Source organism: Rhopilema esculentum, chromosome 8, assembly GCF_057945365.1.
Source record: "Rhopilema esculentum isolate cy_ngs chromosome 8, ASM5794536v1, whole genome shotgun sequence".
In the NCBI taxonomy this organism is placed as follows: Eukaryota; Metazoa; Cnidaria; class Scyphozoa; order Rhizostomeae; family Rhizostomatidae; genus Rhopilema; species Rhopilema esculentum.
The window spans coordinates 3,180,730-3,203,937 of record NC_142822.1 but is presented as its reverse complement, the minus strand read 5'-3'; the positions used below and the strand labels follow the sequence as shown (position 1 = coordinate 3,203,937).

At 34.2% G+C, this 23,208-nt stretch overlaps 2 protein-coding genes across 3 annotated transcripts in view; one reads left to right on the top strand and one right to left on the bottom strand.

Moving 5' to 3' along the window:
- LOC148959801 (proteasome adapter and scaffold protein ECM29-like) overlaps positions 1-16,559 on the bottom strand; it is a 40,583-nt gene extending 24,024 nt beyond the window's left edge. For both annotated transcript variants that reach the window (XM_089109683.1, XM_089109682.1), the window contains exons 1-23: positions 16,360-16,559; positions 15,000-15,130; positions 14,524-14,613; positions 14,086-14,112; positions 13,724-13,842; positions 12,792-12,941; positions 12,384-12,507; positions 11,604-11,701; positions 10,575-10,616; positions 10,229-10,316; positions 9,619-9,735; positions 8,843-9,007; positions 8,480-8,529; positions 7,843-7,909; positions 7,209-7,331; positions 5,417-5,520; positions 4,714-4,840; positions 4,252-4,317; positions 3,812-3,935; positions 2,734-2,799; positions 1,936-2,039; positions 1,160-1,291; positions 257-425 (exon numbers count right to left, since the gene is read on the bottom strand). In XM_089109683.1, the coding sequence (XP_088965809.1) occupies positions 257-425; positions 1,160-1,291; positions 1,936-2,039; positions 2,734-2,799; positions 3,812-3,935; positions 4,252-4,317; positions 4,714-4,840; positions 5,417-5,520; positions 7,209-7,331; positions 7,843-7,909; positions 8,480-8,529; positions 8,843-9,007; positions 9,619-9,735; positions 10,229-10,316; positions 10,575-10,616; positions 11,604-11,701; positions 12,384-12,507; positions 12,792-12,941; positions 13,724-13,842; positions 14,086-14,112; positions 14,524-14,613; positions 15,000-15,130; positions 16,360-16,420 (2,344 nt within the window). In that variant the 5' untranslated portion in view covers positions 16,421-16,559. The remainder of the gene's footprint in view (positions 1-256; positions 426-1,159; positions 1,292-1,935; positions 2,040-2,733; positions 2,800-3,811; positions 3,936-4,251; positions 4,318-4,713; positions 4,841-5,416; positions 5,521-7,208; positions 7,332-7,842; positions 7,910-8,479; positions 8,530-8,842; positions 9,008-9,618; positions 9,736-10,228; positions 10,317-10,574; positions 10,617-11,603; positions 11,702-12,383; positions 12,508-12,791; positions 12,942-13,723; positions 13,843-14,085; positions 14,113-14,523; positions 14,614-14,999; positions 15,131-16,359) is intronic.
- Positions 16,560-16,934: 375 nt separating this feature from the next.
- Positions 16,935-19,908, top strand: LOC148959800 (NADH-cytochrome b5 reductase-like). The gene is made up of 5 exons (XM_089109688.1): positions 16,935-17,287; positions 17,550-17,631; positions 18,143-18,247; positions 18,931-19,134; positions 19,702-19,908. The coding sequence occupies exons 1-5, from the start codon at positions 16,935-16,937 to the stop codon at positions 19,906-19,908; spliced, it is 951 nt and encodes a 316-aa protein (XP_088965814.1).
- Positions 19,909-23,208: the final 3,300 nt, after the last annotated feature.

The window sequence follows — 23,208 nt, the reverse complement described above, 5'->3', positions numbered from 1 at the left end:
CAAATTTGGCAAGACTTAACGTTAAAATATCACAATATACGTATCAACATTTTTGAAATTTCTATTTAGCTGTCTATTTGAAATTTTCCGTTATTGTTAGATGTTTGTTGATAAAGGATTGACTGAACTAAGCTCTATATCCATACCTTGTATACTTCACACAAATTTATGTTCCTTAAAACAATTATAGATTTAGGCCTAAAACTGTTAAATTTCAGTAATCTTAAAGGGTAAGGGCAATTCACATGAGACATACCAATTGCTTTAACAGAATCTTCAAGAACTTCTGAAAAACAATTTTCTTTGTCGTGATCAGAATCCATATCCTCTAACAGCAATTTTTTCTTGCTCGAGCTGTTAACGCATATACGTCTTGCTATACAGTATGCAAGGCCAAGCATTGCCCCATGTTGAATGTCAGGATTCTAAGATGATACAGGGGGTACAGCTATCAATGACATCATTGTCATCAGAAATGTCTTAATTTTAGCTGGGGAATACCACACATGGGCAAGTTCAAAATAGATTCCAAAGATAAAATGCTTAGTTTCTTTACTACGTTATCCGCTTGAGGGAAAAATCATTTTGATGACATTATAATAATAAACTATAAGTGAATCAAGTAGGTTTACTTAAAAAAGTAATGGAAATAAATAAAAGTAGAAGCAAAAAGGAAACAGATGGAAGGTTAAACGACATTCCTATGAAGGGGACAGCCTCACTTGTGTAGCTTGTAACTTAATCAAATCAATATTATTAAAATTTTATCTAATCTCGTTAAAAATTAAGTAAACATGAATTAAAGATTCACTTTCCCATAGAAAGTGTAATTCATGCAATTTCAATAAGCTACACAATAGTTTAGCTACAGAGGCATCACCAATAGGTCATGGCAAGACAAAAAGATTTAAGATAAAAAAAAGATTACTGAAATTAGTAAGAAAAAGAAATTGAAAGAACGAATAATCGAATGTACAAAAACTGTTTAGTTAATGATAAGCCTTAAAAAGTCAAAAACAAACATTTCTATACAATAAGTTGGCACATAATTTCGGCTCTTAATCAGACATCTGACAGCAACAATTATAGACAGCTAGACAGCTCTGATCTTTAAGTCTTACATAATGAATAGAATGATAATAAAGGAAAATCTAGATACCTTGTGATTAACATCTGCTATTATCTCCTTAACTAATTTCACGAACTCTGATTCAGCAACTGACTCCAATATGATACTCAAAATTCTTGCAGCATGAGACCTTGAATTCTCCTTTGATGACTTCATAAACACCTATCAAAGAAATTGTAACAGTAGAGGCGTCTACCCAATGTAGCTACCTGAAGATCATCACAAACCAGCTAAGGGACAGTTTTATCCTTCAATGATACGACAGAAAGAAATTTAGATGGTCCGTTACATACACACACGATCCAACTCTTTTGAAAAGTCCAGATTTAGCAGAATGGTACACTGTGGTAAGAAACTTCGTTCGCAAATACATAAACACTAACACAGTCACAAATCGCCTATTTTCCTTAGAGAGAAAAAACTAGTATTTATTTGCAAATATCTTAACAATGATTTTCATATGATACAGCCCTGAAATCTTCTAGCCTGAAATCTAAGAAAGTGCAATTGATATGAAGTGACTGCTACTGCATAAGACAGATAATCTACAGCTCAAATATAAGCCGAACTAAAAAAATACTGTTTTGCCATTCTGTTATATAAAGGTAAAGCTGTACACGCTTTGGCATATAGAACAGGACGGTTCTAAGCTGCCTGAAGATAGCATTAAGCATAAAGCGCGGAGTTGGAATTTAAAATAGTTTTACACACCAAAGTGTACAAGCTGAGCTAGATAAATTTGATATAAAAAATTCTAATAGGTAAATTCTATTTTAGAAATGTAAAAGAGAGAGACGTTTAATTACCTTGATAGAAGTAATATCACTTTCTAAAAACGAACGTATTCTTTCGGGCAGAGCAGCTGCGACCTCCAAAAGGCCTTCAAGTGCAACTGTCTGTAGAGACGCGCCTAGCATGGAAAAGCAGCTGACGTAAAACAAACCGCCATGTAACCTAAATGGCTACTCAAAAATATGTACAGGCCAAAATTTCATTGAAAGGAAGAAATTATTTAAAACAGAATGTAAAAAGTGTGTAATTTTACTTACTTTAATTTTGCTTGCATTAATTATTTTTCATTAGCCTATTTACTAGCAAATTTTTTAAAGAAATGAAATAACAAAAGACCAAAACTTTGATTAAAACAGAATGCAGTAATTTCTAGATCAACACATAAAAACACAAACGATTGATTTGAGGGTGCTATTTTCTGAGTGATTTTTTAGAATTTGTTTCATAAACTTGCTCATTTTTTTACAGGGTTCACCATCTGTCCTGTCCGCTATTCAAATTTATATTTGTTTGGATACAAAGCGTTCTTTCAGACATAATCTAATTTTATCATCAGACATTTATCAGACATAATGCTATCCCAAGTGTTAGACAAAAATAGGTTTTATTTGTGCGCAAAAAATAGGTTTTATTTCCTTCTGCTATTCACTGTCCTCCTGAGAAGATATAATTACATATTGGCACTTACAGGGAACATAATCAAACAGACGTAGCATGAAAATATCGTATGAAATTTTGCATAACAAAAAAACCAAAAACCAAACAAAGAATAAACACAAAGCATAAAAACACAGAAATGAAACAGCACCAACCCGCAGCTGAGACCAAACCAAGCTTTAAAATTCCAATATATCGGCCAACACAAGACACTTCGACATCTGGTGAAAAGAGAAAAACATACGTTAACATTTTTGCAACATGTGACAACAATGCATGTCTATTTTGTGTAGCCGAATCTTTTCCGGAATCAAGGTTACTTGGTTTTCATCATAGATCCATTCGATGGCTATATTTTTGCCCCTTTCCTGCTTCACATACGAGCATAAAATAAAACGTACCCCTGCTTTCCCTAAGAAATCTTTTGCAAAACGACGGAAAAGATTATTTGTGTTTTATTTAAAATCTACCATTTACAACTGCAGACTCCTTTTATAGCTAAATATTGAATTGTCATTTAGTAAGCAAATTTTGAAAGCTAGCAATGTTAACTTTACCCTGGGTACCAGACTCACATTATAAAAAAATAAGAGAGTATGGTTCAGTGCGACCGGACCTCGTTCCGGTGAACTTATTTGAAAGAACTTAAGTCAATTTAACAGACTGGAAACTAGGCCTGTGAAACCAGACTTTATTTACTACATTTCACTAAAAGGCCTAGTTTCTTTGCAATGAGTGACACTGCCTGAAATTTCAGAGGCTTTTCAAAGCCAGTATGACGAAGGTTTCCCTTCTTTCACAAAACTTCCACAAAATGAGGGAAATATTCTTTCACTGCAGTTTTAACAGCGTCTTCAAATGTAATCGTTTATTAAACGGTCGCCATCATTAATTTACATTTATGTTGTGTTCTGTTCAACGTTCTACACCAGAGCAATAACGTTTATTTTTTCGCTGTGACCTTTGAACGTACAGAAATCTGTACACTTGCTCCTGATTGGTCAATATCGGTACACCAAAACGAGGGGGAGGCGCACTGAACCAGACTCTCTCTTACAGTATTGCATATAGAGTGAGTCTGGTACCCAGGGCATGTTAATTCCAGCTTCAGATGTCATTATGTGCTTCAGATGTTTCAGCTTTACTTAAGAAAAGTCAAAATAATTAACAGGAATATGATGCAAAATGAGCTATAGTGTAAAGACAAAAGGCATAAATCAACATAATTGTCACCTTCGTTTGTCTCTAGCACAGAGTTTAAAAAGTCTGCAACATTTTTTAATGTATCTTCCATTGCAAGTTGCTGCTTTGTGACGTCAGAAGCTGCATGGAGACTTTGACGCAAATACAGAAGGACCTTCAAAAAGTGAAAAAATTTTAGAGAAAAATCAAAAAAGAATATATATTGTTATCATAACCAAGGGGTAAAGTGTTTAATCGGGGAATATCTAATGCGAGTTTTAAAATGAATCATTGTGTAACAAAATAGCGAAAATTTTAATAATAAAGTATATTTTACAGTCCACTTTTTTGTGAGACTTTATCTATAAAAAGAGCAACCTAGCGACTTTTTTAATTTGATTGTACAAAAACCATATTCTGAGATTCTAGAGAATAGTTGCAACAGGCAGAGTCTCAAAATACTAGACACTGCTGTAGTGTAAGGCCATTACCTGCTCAAAGATGGGACTTGGGAAAACAAGGACATTCTCTTTCGAGCCACGCAGTTTGCTTGCAATCTAAGAAATTAACAGAATTTTGTGTGAGGAAAAATCATCCTGGTTGTAAAATGAAAAAAACAGTTTATTTTTTCATTTAAAAGAGGAGTTTATACTAAACTCAAAATCATTCAGTGTTACCCAATCAGGATAAAACCATTAACATGTTAACAAAAGTTTAGACCATTTTATTGGTATAAACTGAATAAAACTAGCACACCGAATAATCTAACTGCTACAATTACAGCATTGGCACGATTAAGCAAAGGAGAAAATGGATAGCTGACAATGCAGGCTTCTATATGAAAAATAAGAAATAAACTCAGAAGTATGAACATGATAGAATATAGGTGACCCCTATTTGTACGAGATTTACCTTCAAGTTCCAAAATAAAGATAACATCGGAAACAGAATACCTTAATATGCAGAAAATCACAAAGTTCTGCAAACGAAGGATATTTTCCAATGCTCTTTTCTAAATCTTGATCTTCACCGTAACTAGGTTTCAGCCCACGCTTGGCTTCCTCTCTGACATCATCTTTCCTGAAATGGATTATCAATAATGACTAACATATGGATTATCAACAATAAAACGTATATACATCATAATAACTAACAAAGCAATGAATGGCTCCATTTGAGAATTTGAGGATTGTATCTGTTTTATTTTCCGACAAATAATGAAAATGATGATAATAAAGGAGATTATGATCATAATGATAATAAAATATATCAATGAAAGTGACACAGTCATTAAGTGTCACGTGTTTATTTAAAGATACTACAATGGCTTAAGCCACCTATAAATAAACATTGACCAATCAACAAGCGTGATGCCACCCAGGAGCTTCTTAATTGGCCAATAGTTTATTGATAGCTCTATTAAGCAATTTTAGTATTTGTCTGTTGTTTTTAGTATCAAATGCCAACATTATCAAATCAGGTTTTGATGAAACATGCAGAAACTTTTGGGAACTAGTACCCAATATCTTTCTATTTCAGTCTAAAGACGCTTCCTATCGCCCAAACACATATCTTATTACTTCAAGACAATTTCTTAATAGGATAATGATCGGTAGAGTACTTTTCCAGAAAAGTAATGTCCTGGTAAAGACTTACACATCTGTTGACGAAAGCAGACAGGCGTATCTTGATGGGACATGGGTCACAGGAAAGACACCGTTCGCAAACTGAAGAGCAGCTAGTCGGGCCTGGGAAGACTCCTGAAAATAAATTGGATATCTTATTTAACTTCAGGGTAAATACTTCAGGGCAACGTATGGGATACTGTCACCAGAAAGAAGATCCTTTAGCAATGAAATTGGTTAAACACATGGTGTCCTGGAAAAGTTGAAATTCCAGCTGTTTATCATTGGGTAATAACAATCCAATTTCGAACATCTTCTAAATCATAGACTTTCGATATAGGTGTTCCAACATAATTTTCCATATCTTTTGGCATATATCATATTTCAGTGTTTTCTGTAGACAATCATTTTTTCTAACAAGTTTTTCACAAAATACCTCACCGGTAAAAGCTACCGTACACAAGAGTTTGCTTTTTCTAACGATGACGATGATGATGACTTATCATGTCATTAAAAACTAGGGTAAAAATAAAACGAGGAAACGATTCCATCCCGACTAAAAAATTGCGAAATATGGAAAGAAATAACAAAAAGCAAAAGACGTTATAATTTTGCAGGTTAAAGTGGTGGCCTCAAAATCTGGTCTGAAACAGACTGGCGTACTAAAAGCATTTGCCCTTCACTCCAGTGATCATCGTCTCACGCACACTGAGCCTAGATATTTTCAATCAACGCTAAGTAAACTGGTGACATCAATCCGGAAATAGTGTAGCTGACTAAAAAATTCAACGTTAATAAGGTGTGGCTGGCTGGCGACCTGTAACTTTGTAAACAGACAGTATGCCTGCGTTATCGGAAGCTTCAATAAACAAAGTTTGCTTTGACTCATCAAATATCAAAATACAACGATGGTTAGAAATGCCATCCTTCATATTTTGAATGAAATGTTTGTACTTCCACCACGAACAGTATAGTTAAATAAAAAAGAATTTTTTGGCGGTACAAAATTTGAAAATGGCTTTGGAAAAGGCTAACACTTTGTAACATACTAAAGCTTTTTCTTCTGACACTCCTCTGCTGAGTATAAAACGTCAGAATAAGGATCCAAAAGAACAAGATGGAAAATACATACCCAGATATGGATCGAAATAGTCCCAACTAAACTTTTAATAACATTTCACAAACGATATGTCGGGCTTGATATTGTAATGGTTGTGGGTTTCAGATATATAGAATGCGCATTATTTACGCTAGATTATTCGTTATCATATAAATTTAGGTGAACCTTTGAAACTTTGATTTTCAAGATTAGTCTTATACCACGTTGCCATAATCAGGGGAGTCGTAAAAGGGGACAGGGATGCCTGGGTCCTCCCCAATATCCTAGAAGGACCCAAAACTAAAACGTTTGCAGATCGAGGAAGAAATACTCCTAGTGTGTTAACTGCAATGTGCAGATGTACTGACTTCAAAATTGAGCATGTTGGCACTTAACCCTCTCTTCCATGACTGTGTTGGTTTGTCCGTTACCTCTGTATTTTTAATATAGTCATTCATTTCTATATGTTTATAAAAAAACTTGAATTCAAAATGTCAAAATCTTAACTACTCCAATGGCAATAATGTTGCTACGTCTTCACGTCTAAGACAGTGGGGCTAAGCACCCCAAAATAAATGTTTATGTTTACACTCCTGAATCCAGTTAGTCTTCACAGACCTGTTGTCCGTGATTTAACTATATTAAAAAGTCAAAATATACTTCAATGACAAAACTACCTGTAAACATGTACTAGTTTTGATAACATAAATCAAACACATTTCACCTTTTCCAAGTTGCTGAGTATTAATGTCTCCATCAAACTTGAATCAGTTCCGGTAATTCCATGATAAGCTGGGGCAATCATTGACAATGCCTCTTGGACCGATAAGACAATCTCTCTTTCTTCCTGTAAACAAAATTGAGTCTAGACAAAAATGCTGCACCATTTGACTTAATACACCATTTTGTTTTGCAAAAGAAAACAAAGGAATTGACACCCACAGTGAACAAAATGTTTGTCGAGCTCTCTACAAACAAAATGTACATCGGTCTTTCAGTTCAGTGAAATGGACGCATTTTAGGGGCGTTCAGTACTAAACATGCAGGATTCATTACTAAACATCAAGCAAGTAGAGAAACATTTGAAAGTCAAGATACGACTTGCAAATTGAATTGACTTGGTCTAAATGTGCTACATGCTATCTTTGGCTAGTTTTGTTGTTGTAGTATCTAGTGCAGTGAATTAAGGCTTTGGAATACTCATCCCTAAAACAGAGTAAACAAAGCATGAATATTGAGTAACAATGATAACAATGCAATTCAATTGGCTAGGAAAAGTTGCTTGGTTTCGAAGGAAGATAATGCATATTTATATAATCATGACACTATCCAAAAGCGAATATGCAAACCAAACATACCTCTTCAAGCACATTGAAAAGCTTCTGCACAAGTGCAATATCTCTTTTAAAAAGGCCGGTAGCGCGTCTAAAAACAGAATAATTCACATTCTGTAAGTCTGAATCATTCGTGATAACTGTGGCATCAATGCAACAATCCTTTTAAAGATAGCACGGAGAAACATGAAGCATACTTTTAAGCTAATCTTAAGCCTGTTTGGCAAATTAAACAAATACAAGATAGTTTTTCGACATTTTCTTCTTATGAATTACATTTTTCAAAAACAAATGCTGAAGGGCCATAGAAGAAAAGTTACTGGGCAGTTTCGAACTCAGCTTTTCATCAGGTACCATAATGACAAGATAATGAAAATCAAAAGCGCAAAACTTTGTGTACATCTTTGTGTGCAATTTTTCATGCTGCATTCTCTTTTTTGTTGCATTATTTTCTTGTTGGATTTTAAAAGGATCAAGTTTATACTTATCCAAACTACGCACAACACCCACAATGGTTATTTTTTCAATATCACATATCAGTTTGACTTTATCTTTCATAAGACCAGGCATGGTATTTATAAGAGTGGGGCCAGTTGCAATAAGGTTATTATTCGCATTATGATCAATATGTGTTGCTTGAAAAATTATTTGTATGACTTACTTTGAAAGTTTCCCAAGGCCAGAATAGGCGAGACTTCGCAGTTTCAGTTCCTGGTTGGAGGTGAAAATGATTAATTAAGTCAAAAATAGCAAACAGAAAGGACATTCTTATTTTCCTTCAAGCAAGAGCTATTTTAATCTATAGCAAGAGACTGAGAACAAAAAGCTACTACAGGATGCTTCTCGGTACTAAAATCATTGAGGATATAGCAGGGACAGTGCTTTAAGCATATTAGTTAATTCATAAGTGACATTTCAAGAGCTTAGACAGCCTCCTTACAGTACTTACTTTGCGAAACGTAAATATATCCCCAGAACGTTCTGATAGTAAAGAAAAAAGAGTCAGTAATCATAATCATCATACCTGCTTTTTGTCAGAGATGATCTTGATGAAAGCTTGGTATAGCAATGGAGAAACAAAGGACATTGTTTTCTCTGACCCAAAAAGACACAAATGATGACAAAACTCAACAGCATATTTCTTCAATCGAGCATTGGTTTCTTCCCCAAAGAGGCTCTCAAAAATTATCTACGAATAAATTTTTACACATGCAATAATAATCATAATCAAAATGAATAAAATAGAAAGAGACAAAACATGAAATTTCTTTTATCAAGTGACTTAGAATTTTGTTTAAGGACGTTTTCCAGAACAAAAATGAACAGATATTGATTAGATTGGATTATTTTAAAATTATTGAAAAAGCTCAGGAATCTATAATTTTCATAGCTAAATGTAACAGAAATGGATTTAACATATCAACATTTGCATTTATTTGAAGTCTTAACTTTTCACGTATTGAAAAACTGAAACTCTAAAGAAATTACTTTTAGGGCTATAAAATCGTTTACACTCAAGTAAGTAGCACGGAACGATTTTATGTCACCCCTCCCCCCCCCCTCCATACCCCGTTTTAAGCTTGATGTCATATCAAGACAAATAGCATATCTTATGACAATACAACAAGACAAACAGTATCAACCTTCAGAGCCAGAATCACAAATTGATACAAAGAGTTGTGCAGATTCTGGGGCTTGTACAAAACTTTTGCTATGTCTATTGTTTCAAGTGTTTAGAGTTGCTTGTTAATTAAGGTTTCGTTGTATTCATTCGCAGCTCAATCGCAGCACTATTCTCACCTTGATGGCTGCAGCAGGATTTCTGTTGGCAGCTGATCTCGAGCGAATTATATATGGGAATATTTTCATTTTCAATCGCATACTTGCAGGAGACCTTGCCTGATCTGCAGTTAAAGCCTGGAAAAAAATAATATCAATTTCTTAAGCATTCTGGCAAAAAACATGAACATCAGTGAAATAACGTTAACAAGTACATTATAGCCTGCTTGAATAATAAGGTTTTTTCTATTGAACGCTTTATTTCTCTTCATTTTAAGAGTCAAATTGTGTTTTGTTATTTTGCAAACAACATGCTGTGTATGTAAAAATTGCTGAGAAAACAACGAACAACAAAAATAAGTTTCATTACTTTTCTATTTAGAACTTATGTTTACATCAAAGTGAAAAAGGTCCTTAATAACAATTGAAGGGTGTATGATTTAAAAAACCTGTCGGCTGGTTTTTCATATTGTAGGTTATTTTATGCAAGGATTAGTGTATAGGAGGAGAAATATAAATTTTCTAAGATAAAGGTGGTCCATTGCGAAATTCTGATGACAATAAAATAAACTACTAAATCTGCAATTTCTATAAAAGTTTTTGGTTTTTATTCAGATAAAATAGCGATTACCTGTTTTGCGTTTCCTGGGGCAACAACAGTTCCTTGGAAAGTTTTCAATAACTTGTCAACTATTTCGCTCTTTTCCCAATCTACAGAGCTTAAAAAACAATAAATTTAACACGATCACAGTGACGCTTTCATCTTTTCTGACTAGGTGGACAATAGTCGGTTTGTTTTCAAGCCTTCTTTCAAAGGGAAGGAATAAAAACTTCGTGATTTATATGTAATGTCTATATGCAAGATAAATCAAACTTGAGAGATCAGTTCTAGAACGTGACACAAATAACAAATCATGTGCAAACATAATACCAGAAATTTATGCAAAAATATAGCTGCTCAAAAGATAATTAAATACCTTGATAGTCTCTTAATACAGTGCTCTCCTTTGTCAGACACACTAAAAGATTAATGAAAATAAAGAATTTATAATGCTTTTATAAAGTATACCAATAGAACGTCTTGCAATAAGTCAGATAATATTTGAGAGCATTAAACCCTTGTACAACCCCTGAAATTATATTGCTTTTTAATGACTTGGGAAAATAGGCCGTAAGACAACTAAAAATAAAAGCTATTTTTAGTATTTAGCATCAATATAGCATTAATTAGCTATATTTACAAGTTATCATGGCAAGTGAATTTACACGAAATCCAAATCAAAGAGGTTGAGCTGAAACACGTTTTGAAAACAAAAAAAATACCATTTACCAAGAAACTTTATTCATTTGATCCTTTGGCAAAAAAAGCCTTTGCACAGAGGGATAATTGGAAAACTTCCTGTACAAATTGTTTCTTACAAATAACAAGGGTCATTAGAGTTGATGAACACAGGCACGAAACTGGTCAATTATGGGTTATAAGAAAAATACTTTAAAATATTTCATGCTCTGATTAATGCACCAATTGATTTAGCAAATAGTAAAAAAGCTACAATCAAGAGATGATTTTATCAAGCCAATGTAAATTGCATATACAGGAAAGGCAACTTATTGATATGAAGGAAACAGTAAAATGTGTTTAATTGATGATTAGTTTGTGTTAGTAAAGCCTTGATGTTCAAAGTATCCCATTTTCCATTGATTAATTTTGGCAGGTAATGTTTAGTTAAGAAATGGAAAGGCATGCAAAATTCTGTGTCACCAATCTGCTTTCTTTTTCAAAAATAAGCAACTTATTTTATCCAAAAATAAAAGCTGATAACCTTCAGGAATATCCATTTATGCAGAAAAAGGGGACAACTTTGAATAATTTTTTCTTGTAAGGACATTGAAAAATTCATGTAGATTTTCAATGTATGTATAATTTAATATAAGGAAGAACAACTTAACCAAAGATTAACTTAATGAAGAGTCAGCTGAGAAAAGATTAAATTGTCTTAACTCACCTGTGTTTGCTGTCTCCAGTTGCAACAACAAAATGAACAATTACATCAACAGCAGGTAAAACTTCAGAGCTAGTGATCTTCAATATTCCAAGTTTTGCCTAAGATATGAAAACTTACATTTTCATAAAACCAGCAATTGGTTCAGCAAAAGATTATGCACTGAATTTTCTTGTCAACAAAAGGAGAGATGGCAAAGGGAAAGTGCTGCATTTGGTCTGCTTCTAATGATTTTTAAATGAGTGAAATCTTCAAAGAACACATAGAATAAGTGCTCATTTCTGTGAATGCTTTATGGAGTTCTTTACATTGACTACAAAGATTTATGGCCACAGTAGCTGAGCTGAGCTCAGAATTTCTACATACACCAACTTTTCTGCTGTGACAACACATGTTTTGTAAATTTCTGTATTCAACATTAAATGTAGAAACATTTGTTTACATAAAATAATGACCTGTTACATAAAATGAAATGTTGCAGCTTTGTTGAAGCATTTGATATTTACCTGGGACCTTTAAGCATTACATGACATAGACATGAATAAAAAATTATGTTTGTAGCAAATATAAAAATATTTCTTTGGTGCATTATTTATGTGGCTTGTGTGCAAGAAACACCAAGGTTTCATTAAAAATGTTTAAAAAAATGACAAGGCACTGTAATTGAATTGTGATAATATTGCAACTAGGAAGGGTCAAGGAAATGTGTATTTAGAGAATTTTTGATAAGATTTCAAAGATAACTTTGGTAAATGATTACCAAGATAGTCAGTCAAAACTTACCTGTTCAATCTCATTTGAGGTCAATGGTGGATCAAATTTAAATCTCTGGAAGGCAACTTTACTAAGGCCAGCAGGAATACTGGCAGAATTATGAGAATCTTGTGTAGATACAACTGCATCATTGCTGAAAAAAGGACCAGAAGATTCAACTTTTACGTTTTTTAAATATATTAATGACTAATATGATTCACAATATGAAATCTATTTAGAAAACCTTTCACATACTTGAAAAGTACAATAAGCATTTAGCAATCAAGTTCTCAAAACCTACCTATATCATAAATTGCAAATCACAAGTAATTGAACAACTAAAAAATAAAAGACCAAATAAAAAATCCCCCCTTATGTACTCGACATTTAATAACTTCATACCAAAGATTTTGATCTTAACAAGAGCTTGAAATTTACCTGTATGGCAAAAACAAAAAGTCCATTGAAAAGTCTAAGAAAAGTGAGCATAGTTGTTTGTCATCAAAGAAAGTGATAGTTCTCTTCTTTGCATCAATGTCATCTGGCAATTTTATTTCATTCAGTAAAGAGACAATCATCTGAAGAAACCTTTAGAAAAGAAAGGACATTAGGGAGATTGTCAAAGTTTGTTATTATCAAGAGCATTTAATGAATAAATATTTGCAAAAAGCCCTGGAAAAATTTTTAAGAACCCATGTTGAATAAGAGGTATGACTAAAAAAGATTGTATCTCATATTTGGCAATTGGCAGAGATTTGTCGAAATGCTAATTCTACAGCAAAATTTAATGTCAAGATACTCATAACAAAATTGAAAAGGAAATTGGAACATAGAAGTAAGGAAAGGTAAAGAAAAGGTAAAGAGAGGGAGCCTTGCAGAAAAGAAAGATTAAAGGCAAAACATAGAAATGCAAAGCACCTGAAGAAAACCAACAAGAAGATTCCTTAATACAGAGTTATCTTTATTGGCTCTGTTACTAATTTGAAAGATGATAAGTGAAGTTTGAACAGATGATGGGATATTTGATGGTCCAGAGATAGAAGAGTGAACACCATGATTATTTGTTAATTTAAAAGGTTCTTTTTAGGGAAGCTCTTGCAGACTTAGGAGAGGACTGTATTACAAGTTACAGCTTAGATAAAATATTTGATAAATATAGGTAGTAGAGATTGCTTCAAATTCTTCATTGAATTGACAGGTTAATTAAATCTTGACATAACATTGCATAGATGCTATGTCACTGAGTTCTGGGCTCTGGTCAAATTCAAAGTAGACACAGCCAGCAAATGCAACACAATCTATGGCATGCTGTTTCTGCTTTGCTTGAATGTATCTTCTGTTTTCATAAAAAACATTTGATGCATGCATACATTTCCTGTTGTTGTCTTGGTCTTTGCTTCATAAGCTGAAAAAGCCTTGGAATGAAACTCAACCGGTCTGTCAACTCCAACCTCTTGAATCCCATTCTTATGTAAATCAATGTAAAATTCTACAATATAAAACAAAGTATTACAACACATGCCAACAATATATCATTTCTAATTTCCAACATCTGATAAAAAATGAAAACAATGAAAGTTGGGAAGTCAGAAAGTGAGAATATTATTAAGCACTGTTGTAAAAATTGAAAAAAGATAAGATATTCAGGAAATGACAACAAGAAGAAATGTACCAATAGCTGACAATCAGCAAATTAATTTCAATCTTCACAACAATTATCACAGCTACTTACAGTGACAAACTGGTGTGTGCTCTTATCCTAAAATTTAAGACAAAAAAATAATTGTAAGCTGGAAAAATGATCATGCCTTGTAAGATAAAGTTATATTTGTGTCCTTCCCCCTTTGCTATTGATAATGAAAGAACAACAGGTATTATGAGAGTTTCAATTGCTGGGATGGTTTCAAAAATCCTAAAATATTTAGAGCTTTTTCATCAGTTCTTAGCTGGACTTTCAATTTTAAACATCAGCCCAAAGTACCTCGGTTTTTAATTTTCAAAAAATTTACCTTCTTTAAAGAGAATTTTTCTTAACTGAATGTGCATCAATGGTACTCTCTCGTGTCAACTAAATGTCTCAATAGTCTTGAATAAAATTTTGTAGATAAAAAATGTTTTATTCATAAAATCAAATTATAGAAATTTCATTGCATAATATAACATTACAAACCTCATATTGCTTGAGAAGTGACTCTAAAGGTAGTTTTATTTTGGTACTGCTTTTTAACCTTTTGTTTATATGAGTAAGAAGTTCAATGACCTGCATGAAATGATAACAAAACCAAGATAGCTTTACATAAGAACAGCTTTTAAATAATAAAAAGTAAAAGGCTTTCCAAAAATATTACACCTAACAAATTAGATTTACACTGAAATGTGGGATAGAGTTAATCTCAAAGTTTTTGATTCCAAAAATCACAAACATTTTAAATACCAACTTTGAATGTGTTCAGTCGGTTAGACATAATTAAATCTAACTCTATCTGCAAGTTCACCTATAAATATAAAATTCCTAAATATTACACCTAACAAATTCCTAAATATATATAAACAAACTTGTTAAATGAATACACCTGAAATAAAACAAAATCTAGAAATATTGATACTACAAGGAAATTTTGAAAAATAATGATCCATTTAATTTACCTTATTTTTCACAACTTCTTTGTTGCTGCCAAGCTTTAAAAGAACAGGAGCAAGGAAAGTAGCAAATGCTTTTTCAAGCTTCTCATCAGTGTCTGCTAGCACAATTTTCAAGAACACTTTTTCAACAAGTTCTGTGTACCAGGAAAAAGAGTACAAAATATGATTAATAAAATATTCAGTCCATACAATACAGCTAATTTTATATCTTCCTATAACAGACCTTCCAGGTCTCAAGCATTTTGCATGAGACACACACATTCCAGCCTGTTTTTGCATTCAAATGCATCAAACTAGAATTATCATGCATTCTAAAAGAAGTTTATAGATTTATTCAATTTTTTAGCTTTTTTCTGAATCTTAGAAAACCCTCTTCCCTAACAAGGCCTGGCTAAAGAAGAGATAAAGACTAGATAACAGCAAATCTCCAAATATTAAGTAATGCCATATTTATCAGAGATCTAATTCAGTAGAATCGTTTCTTGCGTGACCTGAATAACAAGCTAGCTCTATTGCAAAATGAGACCCAGACCCAGTAAAATTCATAGGAAGGGCAAGAAACATAGATGTAACAAGATTTTATTCTTTTTTATGAAATTGAGCATAACAACAACATCAGAACTGAAATAAAAAAATGTTTTGATAAATTGAGATATTCTCATGTTTATTCAGCTTTTAGGTTTTTCCTCTCAAAGTTCAACACTCTGATAAAAAACATGTTCAATTTCTGGCAAGATCTGAAGTTTTCCAGCAAAATAGCAGTTTATTTTTACAAGGGTTTTTTGCCCCCTCTAGCACCCTCTATCTACACCGCTGCAAAGGACAATGATCTCCCTTTCATAGCACAAGAAGATTTGGAAGCATCCAATAATTGAAGAATGGCTAGAACAACCTGCAAAATGAGACTGTTAGAGAGTATAAAGGGTGTTTACTCAAAGTAGTAGTTTCTGAAAGAACTAGAGGGTGCAGCGAACAAAACATGTTCTATAAGCCAAGCCTCCATAACAATATCAGAATTAACCCCAGATCCACCCTTGGCCTTGAGATCACATAGGTACATACACCCTAGGTGCAAGACCATTCTCCTCCTGATTTCTTGGATTAGAGATCACATAGCAGCCCAAACATTTCCCCACCATTTCAAATAAACTCATTCATGTTCAAAACTGAAACTTTACAGGTCTGAATATGTTTCAAATTTTTGTTAAATCATATTTGACTGGACTTACATTCAAGAATCATAGATAGAGGTGCTTAGCTTTGTTTTGGAAAAAATCAAATATTAGAATATCAACATGCTAAAAAGCTATCAAAAATGAGTTTAAATTTAATATTAGGACAATAGAAAACTTGATAAACCCACCTAATTCGTTTATTACTTGGGCGTTGGGATTTTCCGTAGCTGGCCTGCCTCCGTCCGCCATTGCGATTTGTCGTGAATTAATGCAACATCATCGTGATACGCGGAATCTGCCGAGCCCGCGGGACGAAACGTTGTTCACGTCAAGGCTCCGAAGGAGCAAACAGTGCTTATTTTAAACATTTCAAACTTTCTGAAAATGAACAATGGCTGCAACAGATCGAGAACACGAGGGAAGCAAAAATAAACTGTGTACAGAAGATAAGATTTGTCAGCAAAAGCAAAAAAGAGAACAAATACCTCTAAATTTGAAGAAAACCGCTGTGAGAAAACGCGAGAGATCAGAAGGCGAGAATATTTTCCCCAAACAACAAAGACAAGAGGGCCTATCTTGGTGGACTTGTTTGATGCTGGACATCCCACAGGAGAATCGAAGTGGCATGAAAGTACCTATATATCACCAAAAATAGAATATTGGTAAACTCTGTACAGAAATTTGTTTCACAATGGCAAGTTAAAAAGGAAGTCAGAGAAAGTTTTGTTTAAAATTGAAGTATGGTAGAAAGAAACCTTTGAGCATGGAAAAAATGGTCAATTTGTCAATTTTAGATGTTAGGGGTACTGAACTACCTCCTGAACCTGAGAAGCCATTTCCTAATGATTGCTGTGGATCAGGATGCTCGCCTTGTGTTTTTGATATATATGAAAGAGACATGGAGTTATGGAGAAAAGAGTGTTTGTTGACCAAGCATAATAATAATAACAAATCTTCATCTGAATCAGAGCATAATGCTTCCCTGTCATTAAGCAAGTATACCTCTCTTGAACTCCAGTCAGTTACTGAGCTGAACACTGATACATCAAGTTATCGATTCAAACTTCCAGAAGGTACATCACTGAAACTAGAGGTAGGACAGCATTTGTTGCTCAGGTAATGTACAGGTCCAACTTTTATTCATACTAACATTTAAGTTCGCCTTTCTGTGAAAGTCTGGGACAGGAGCATTTATGTCGTGAGAGGTTAGGAGGTGCCACTTCTCTTACAGATGGCTGGCAAAGTAGTTTGTTGTTGGAGGGTGTTCTATTCCTGAAGGTCAAAATGCACCATTTGAGTTTAAGGATAACTTTGATTTCATTTTAATGTTTAATGTGATAATTTTTAATTTTTTCAGCTCTGTAAATTCTAATTTCAGGTCAAAAAAGGAAGACAAAATTGTAACCAGATCATACACACCAATAACTTGCAACCAAGGACACTTTGATGTAATCATTAAGGTATCATTCTGTGAATTCTGTCCCAGATTAATTTAGAAAAGGGCATATTCCGTTTATGCATTCTTTACTATGTATTTTAATTATTGCCAAAATTTCATCCATTTTTGGATTCCTTGGTGAAATCATGAACATGAACTGATTTCTGATCCCAATTTTGAACAGGTGTTATTGGCTTAACAAGACTTTTTAACAATTTGATAGTTCATATATGCACATGATTGCAAAAGGTCCTTAGCAAGTCAAAAAAACAAAAAAAAAACAAAATAAGGAGATCACCCTTTTTGTCAGTAATCTACACAGTCAACAATTAATTTTCCCAAATTTTCAACATGAAAAAAACTCCTCTTTGTTTAATAGCTTTTATTGTTTTTGCTGATGACTTCTCTGTTTTGTCTTTTTTTCCTACCAGCTGTTTATTGGTTCTCAAAATAATGTAGTGTAAGGTTTATCTATCTATATAATCTTTGTTATAAAATGTTAAAAGGACTTTTCATACCAATTATTAATACAGAGGTATCAAAATGGGAAAATGTCTCAATGCATATCGCAGTGGTCTGTTGGAGACATGGTTGAATGGAGAGGGCCTTTTGGCAAACTCAAGTACAAACCAAATGAGGTAAAGTGTTTTGTGGAGACATTTTAACCCATTTTTAAACAATGTAATAACAATATTTATGCAAATAATATGCAAATAATATTAAATGAAATTAAGAATTTAGCCAAGGTTTGTGTAGATTTAATCAATCTTGAATGCTACTCAATGGTGTCCAATGTTGCAGCCATTTGGGTGGCATAAAAATAAAACAGTTATCCATTTTTTCCTTAAATTTGGTTATTAACGACAAAAATCCCAAACTTCATAACCAGTGTCATAGGAACAACAATCATATTGTGGGCCTTGTCATTTATTTTCTTCTCAATCAAGACTCTGTTGTAAAGGAAATCAGGACTTTATTAGCCTGCTTGTAAGGGGACACTGCCCCCCCCCCCCAACAGCCCTACGAAGGACACAGGGAACATCTTTGCTATTATTGGGAGAATGAGCCACCTAGCCCCCTCCATGCTCTTTATATGGCCCTGATAACTGAATGCTGCCTCATTCCATAAAATAATATAGAAAAATATGGAATGTTAAAAAATATTATAGAAGAGAGTAGAATAGAATAAAATAGAAGAGGCAAGTTTGCAATGTTTAATTTTGCTTTTTTGTGCCAAGTAAATTCTTGTTTTTTGAGGTGTCAAAATATTTCCACCATATTTTTAGCTGTGTTGCCTATATTATCTATCCTTTATTTTCAGTATGACGAAGTAATAATGCTAGCTGCTGGCACTGGTATTGCCCCTATGCTTCAGTTAATCAGAGCGGTTCTTGGTAATGACAATGATGACACACGTTTGACACTTTTGTATAGTTGTAAAAAGGCTTGTGATATCCTGATGAAAGATCAGCTTGATGAGTTCAGAGCGTTTTGGAATTTCAATGTTACATACTTTCTAACACAGGTATATTCTTTGAAACCTAATTCTTACCTGATAAATCAATGACTCAAATAAATCAAAAGTAATCAATTTGGACATGTGGCAAGCGTTTATTTTTAGTTACAAATTATTAAAATTAAGACTTATTAAAATTCACCATTTGGCAGTTGAAACATTCCCCTCGATGTCAAATCGTCTTACTTCAAATTCAAAGGAAAGCATCAAAAAACCATATGTTCTCATTCTTTGTACATAACGAGCAAATCAGTGTTGTTTGAACGAAATTCACATTAGAGGGGGGGAGGGGAGGGATGCCTTGTCAGTTGCTTCCGTTCAGTTGCTTTCTTTTTATTATTTAGGAGCTGTAATAGTGTTTGACACTTATTGCCAAATCTTGTATGTAGGCAAATCCTAGTTTTAACAGCTCTAAAATCGCTCGAATCTCACGGAAAGTAATACATTTTTTGTTCAACTATTCTGACCAGGTATAACTTTGGATTTTCAATCTTAACATCTTGCTTTTTTATCGTGAAAATAACCCTGAAGACTTCGTTTGAGTTTTAAACGCATGCATTTTCACTTCCTCAATAGGCCAGTTTAGAAGACGACCAAAGCTGCATCAGATATGGAGATGTTATCCTCAATACAAGGATAGATAAGGATTTTTTGTTGAATATTCTACCCAAGGCATCTGACCGCACAAAAATCCTGATATGTGGAACGAAATCATTTGACAAAGACATGATAAACTATGCTTTGAACATAGGTTATCAACTGGACGAAATTTTTATCTTTTAAAGTGGTTTTCTAAATGCATCATAGCAGTCGCATTTCCAATAGATTTTAACAGCCTTTTGCCAATTATTGCGTTTTAAGCAAAGTACGGCTCAGTTTTCGCCTATAATTATCAGTATCTCAAAATCATGGTTTTTGTAATGTTATTTTGCAAGTGAAGTTTTCATCTGACATAATGAAATCATGTTTGTTCAGTGAACGCATTTGATTTTAGGCCAGAGCTGGCAAGTTTGCATTATACATTGTACATAACCTCCATTGGCTCATTGGCGGGTTTAAAGGGGGCAACTAGAGGAAGTTGCCCCTCCTTCGACGAGTTGAAACAAGTCTGGCGCCCTCTTTTCGGAAATTGTGCGCCCCTTTTGAAAAATAAGAATCAGGGCTCAAAAAGTCACAAATTGTATAACATTTTTCAGCGCCCCCACCACCAACTGCCCCTCCTTCAATTTTCCTCTGGATCATGAGCCCCTGCATTGGCTTGCTTTGCGTTCACAGCATATTAATTTAGCGATCTGCCATATTTAGGCAGCTGTTTACTTAAATGAGAAGAAAACAAAAAACTCAGCAAATGATGTAACTGGCCAATAGAACGCCTCAACTCCAGATCAGTCAATATTGCAATCTTTAATTACACGCGGCAATCATAGGGTAATTAAGAACCTGTCGTGTTTTCAGTTTAGTTGCGAAGTATAAAAAGACATGAATATTTCATGTGATATTAAAGTGACCAGAGGCAATATTTTGCCTTTTTTATTGATAACTGCTTTCCTTTTGTTGGGTTGAATGTGGTTTTATTTACATACATGGTTACGTCCTTAGAGGCTAAAAAATCCATAACAAATTCAATGTTATTGTCGCCTTTCTTTATTTTTATTCCGAAGTTCAACAGTCAGACCCCTCCCCTTGTGTACAGGATAAGAGGAAATCTCCTGATCATCTTGTAGGAGAAAGACTTCTTTATTTTGCTTTCAGATCCCCGTTGACACACCGATTTGTCCACTGAAGCATCTTAAAACTGTATATGTGCATATTCAAATGATTCAAATTTACCGTTTAGCAAATACTTTGAAAACGGTTTGACAAGCATTATGTTTATGCAAACGAGTGATTTGATTAAAATTAGGGATTTATGTATAGTTCATAGAATCATTTCTGGCTATGACATTTAATTTTATTAAATGCAGTTGATCGTTAATTTCGTTGCCATTATCACTGTACATTTGGTTTATTCCATATAAAGACCATAAACAATTCCAACAGCAAAGAAGTCATGTCCCTGGTGGCGGTACTCAGCATAATTGTCAAAATTGTTGTCAATGAGACACAAACTAGCAATCTTCACCCCTTGGTTGCAAATCTGACCAATGTGAACAAAACTAATGATTTTGTACCTATGGTAGTTCAATGCTTTCACTTTCTCCTTTATCGATTCACTTAAACTTTTTGCCACCGTTTTGCAAAACTCCGCGCGATAGGTTTTCCCGTCAAGATTCTTTTCAAACAGATCTTTGATTATATTTCGTACTTCACACTCATTGAAATACTTTCTAGGCTCCATTCGATAGAGATCGAGATTAATCCGTGGCGCTGGCGGTTGGCTGGCGCTCGTTAGACGAGATGACGGATTCGTGAACGGCGATCTGCTTGAAGAGTTCAGATAACGCGGTATTCCTAAACTACTCTGGGTAGCAAATGGCCTCAAACTGTACTCCATCTGTGGGATGTCAGCATGCGAAATGACTATACTTCCTTTATTTTCGAGCTTCTTTTTCTCAGCAACGAGAAAGACAGCTCTTGCTTTGATTTTCCTTGCCAATTTCTGTGCTCGTATCATGCCATAAATGCTATTCATGTTCTTTGGGCCACCGTCGAGGTATTCCATTGCCATTTTTAGCAGAATAATGCGCTGCTGTGGTCCTTCTTTTGCTGAAAGTACGGTTTGCAACTACTGAAAAAGTTATGGATTCACAGACGACATAACAGAGTTTAACAGCGACCAAGTACCTTTTGTGCACAGTCAAACATATACTATTGGTGCATGAATAATTAAACAGAATATCTATGTTTACAATGGAAAGAAGATTCTTTCATTCAGTTCTGTAGGGCGCGCTTTCAAGGCCATTATAGATTTTATTTTCACGTATCATAGCAGAAAAAAATAAGATCAAGAGAATTTCGTGTAAATGTGAACAGTTGAGCGACATCCTTTTGTCGAAAGACTTTGTGAGACAGGTTGCATCAAAGTTCTGGCATTGTTAGGCAATTATTGTATTGAAGCAGCGAAAATTGCTAAACAAAACAGTCTGAATTTGCTATGATTGGAAATCTGACATCTGTGTTCAGGAAGATTTATATTGAAATGAAGTTACTGAATTGCTGATATAATAATAAAATTTGTATTTGGAGTCATAGGACGTAAAAACATTCTTTTTTGTTGATTTTTTCTGCATAGTTGTAGTTTCGAAAACGTTTCGATTGCTTTAGCTGTTTCCAAAAGAGAAATTTGTTCGATTTCAGTTTGTTTTCGCATCCGTCTGCAGCAATAGTAATAACAACCTGTTCTAAGCTACGCAATGTTTCTGTCTTATTTTGTATTTCTGTCAATTTTTTTTTGTAAAGTCTGCTTTAGGTACACTCTTAAACACCTACTTCTTCCTCCTTTTCTTTCTTCATATTCCATGTTGCGCCTTTCAAATAATAGAAACACTGCTTGTAAAAAACTGACTTTAACATTAGTATACCGTGCTGTAGTGAAAGGGGACCTTACGCCAATTACCCCATTTATAGGGGAATATGTAATATTTACTAAAGTTGAAGCATTTCCAAGGTTGCAGGGAAACGGGGACACCTATGTGAAGTAGAACGTCTAAGAAAGTGCCTGTTTATGAGTAGCAGTACCCAGGAGTGGCGACATGGGGGGGGCAAGGGGGGGCTTTAGCCCCCCCTAGATTTTTGTTAGCCCCCCCGTCGGCAGCCAATCAATTTTTGCTTTCTCAATACCGTCGGCACTTGATGGATATCACCCGGTTTACATGATGTTTGAATGACAAAAATAATCGAGGAGAAAACTGCACTGGCTGGTTTATGGTTTTCTCAATGGCTTTTCTTCGGCAATTTTACTATCAAAGTGGCATTATATCCTGTCGCTTCCGTGAAAGCTGTGACTTAATTTCATGGTGCTCCTTCGCATGACCCACAATACCATCGTGCTCCTCTCTGTTGAAATCCCTGTTGCTGCTCATGCGAATGCCAATTCATGCGAAACGTGCAGAGATGCTTGATTTGGATCATGTTTTGGACCGT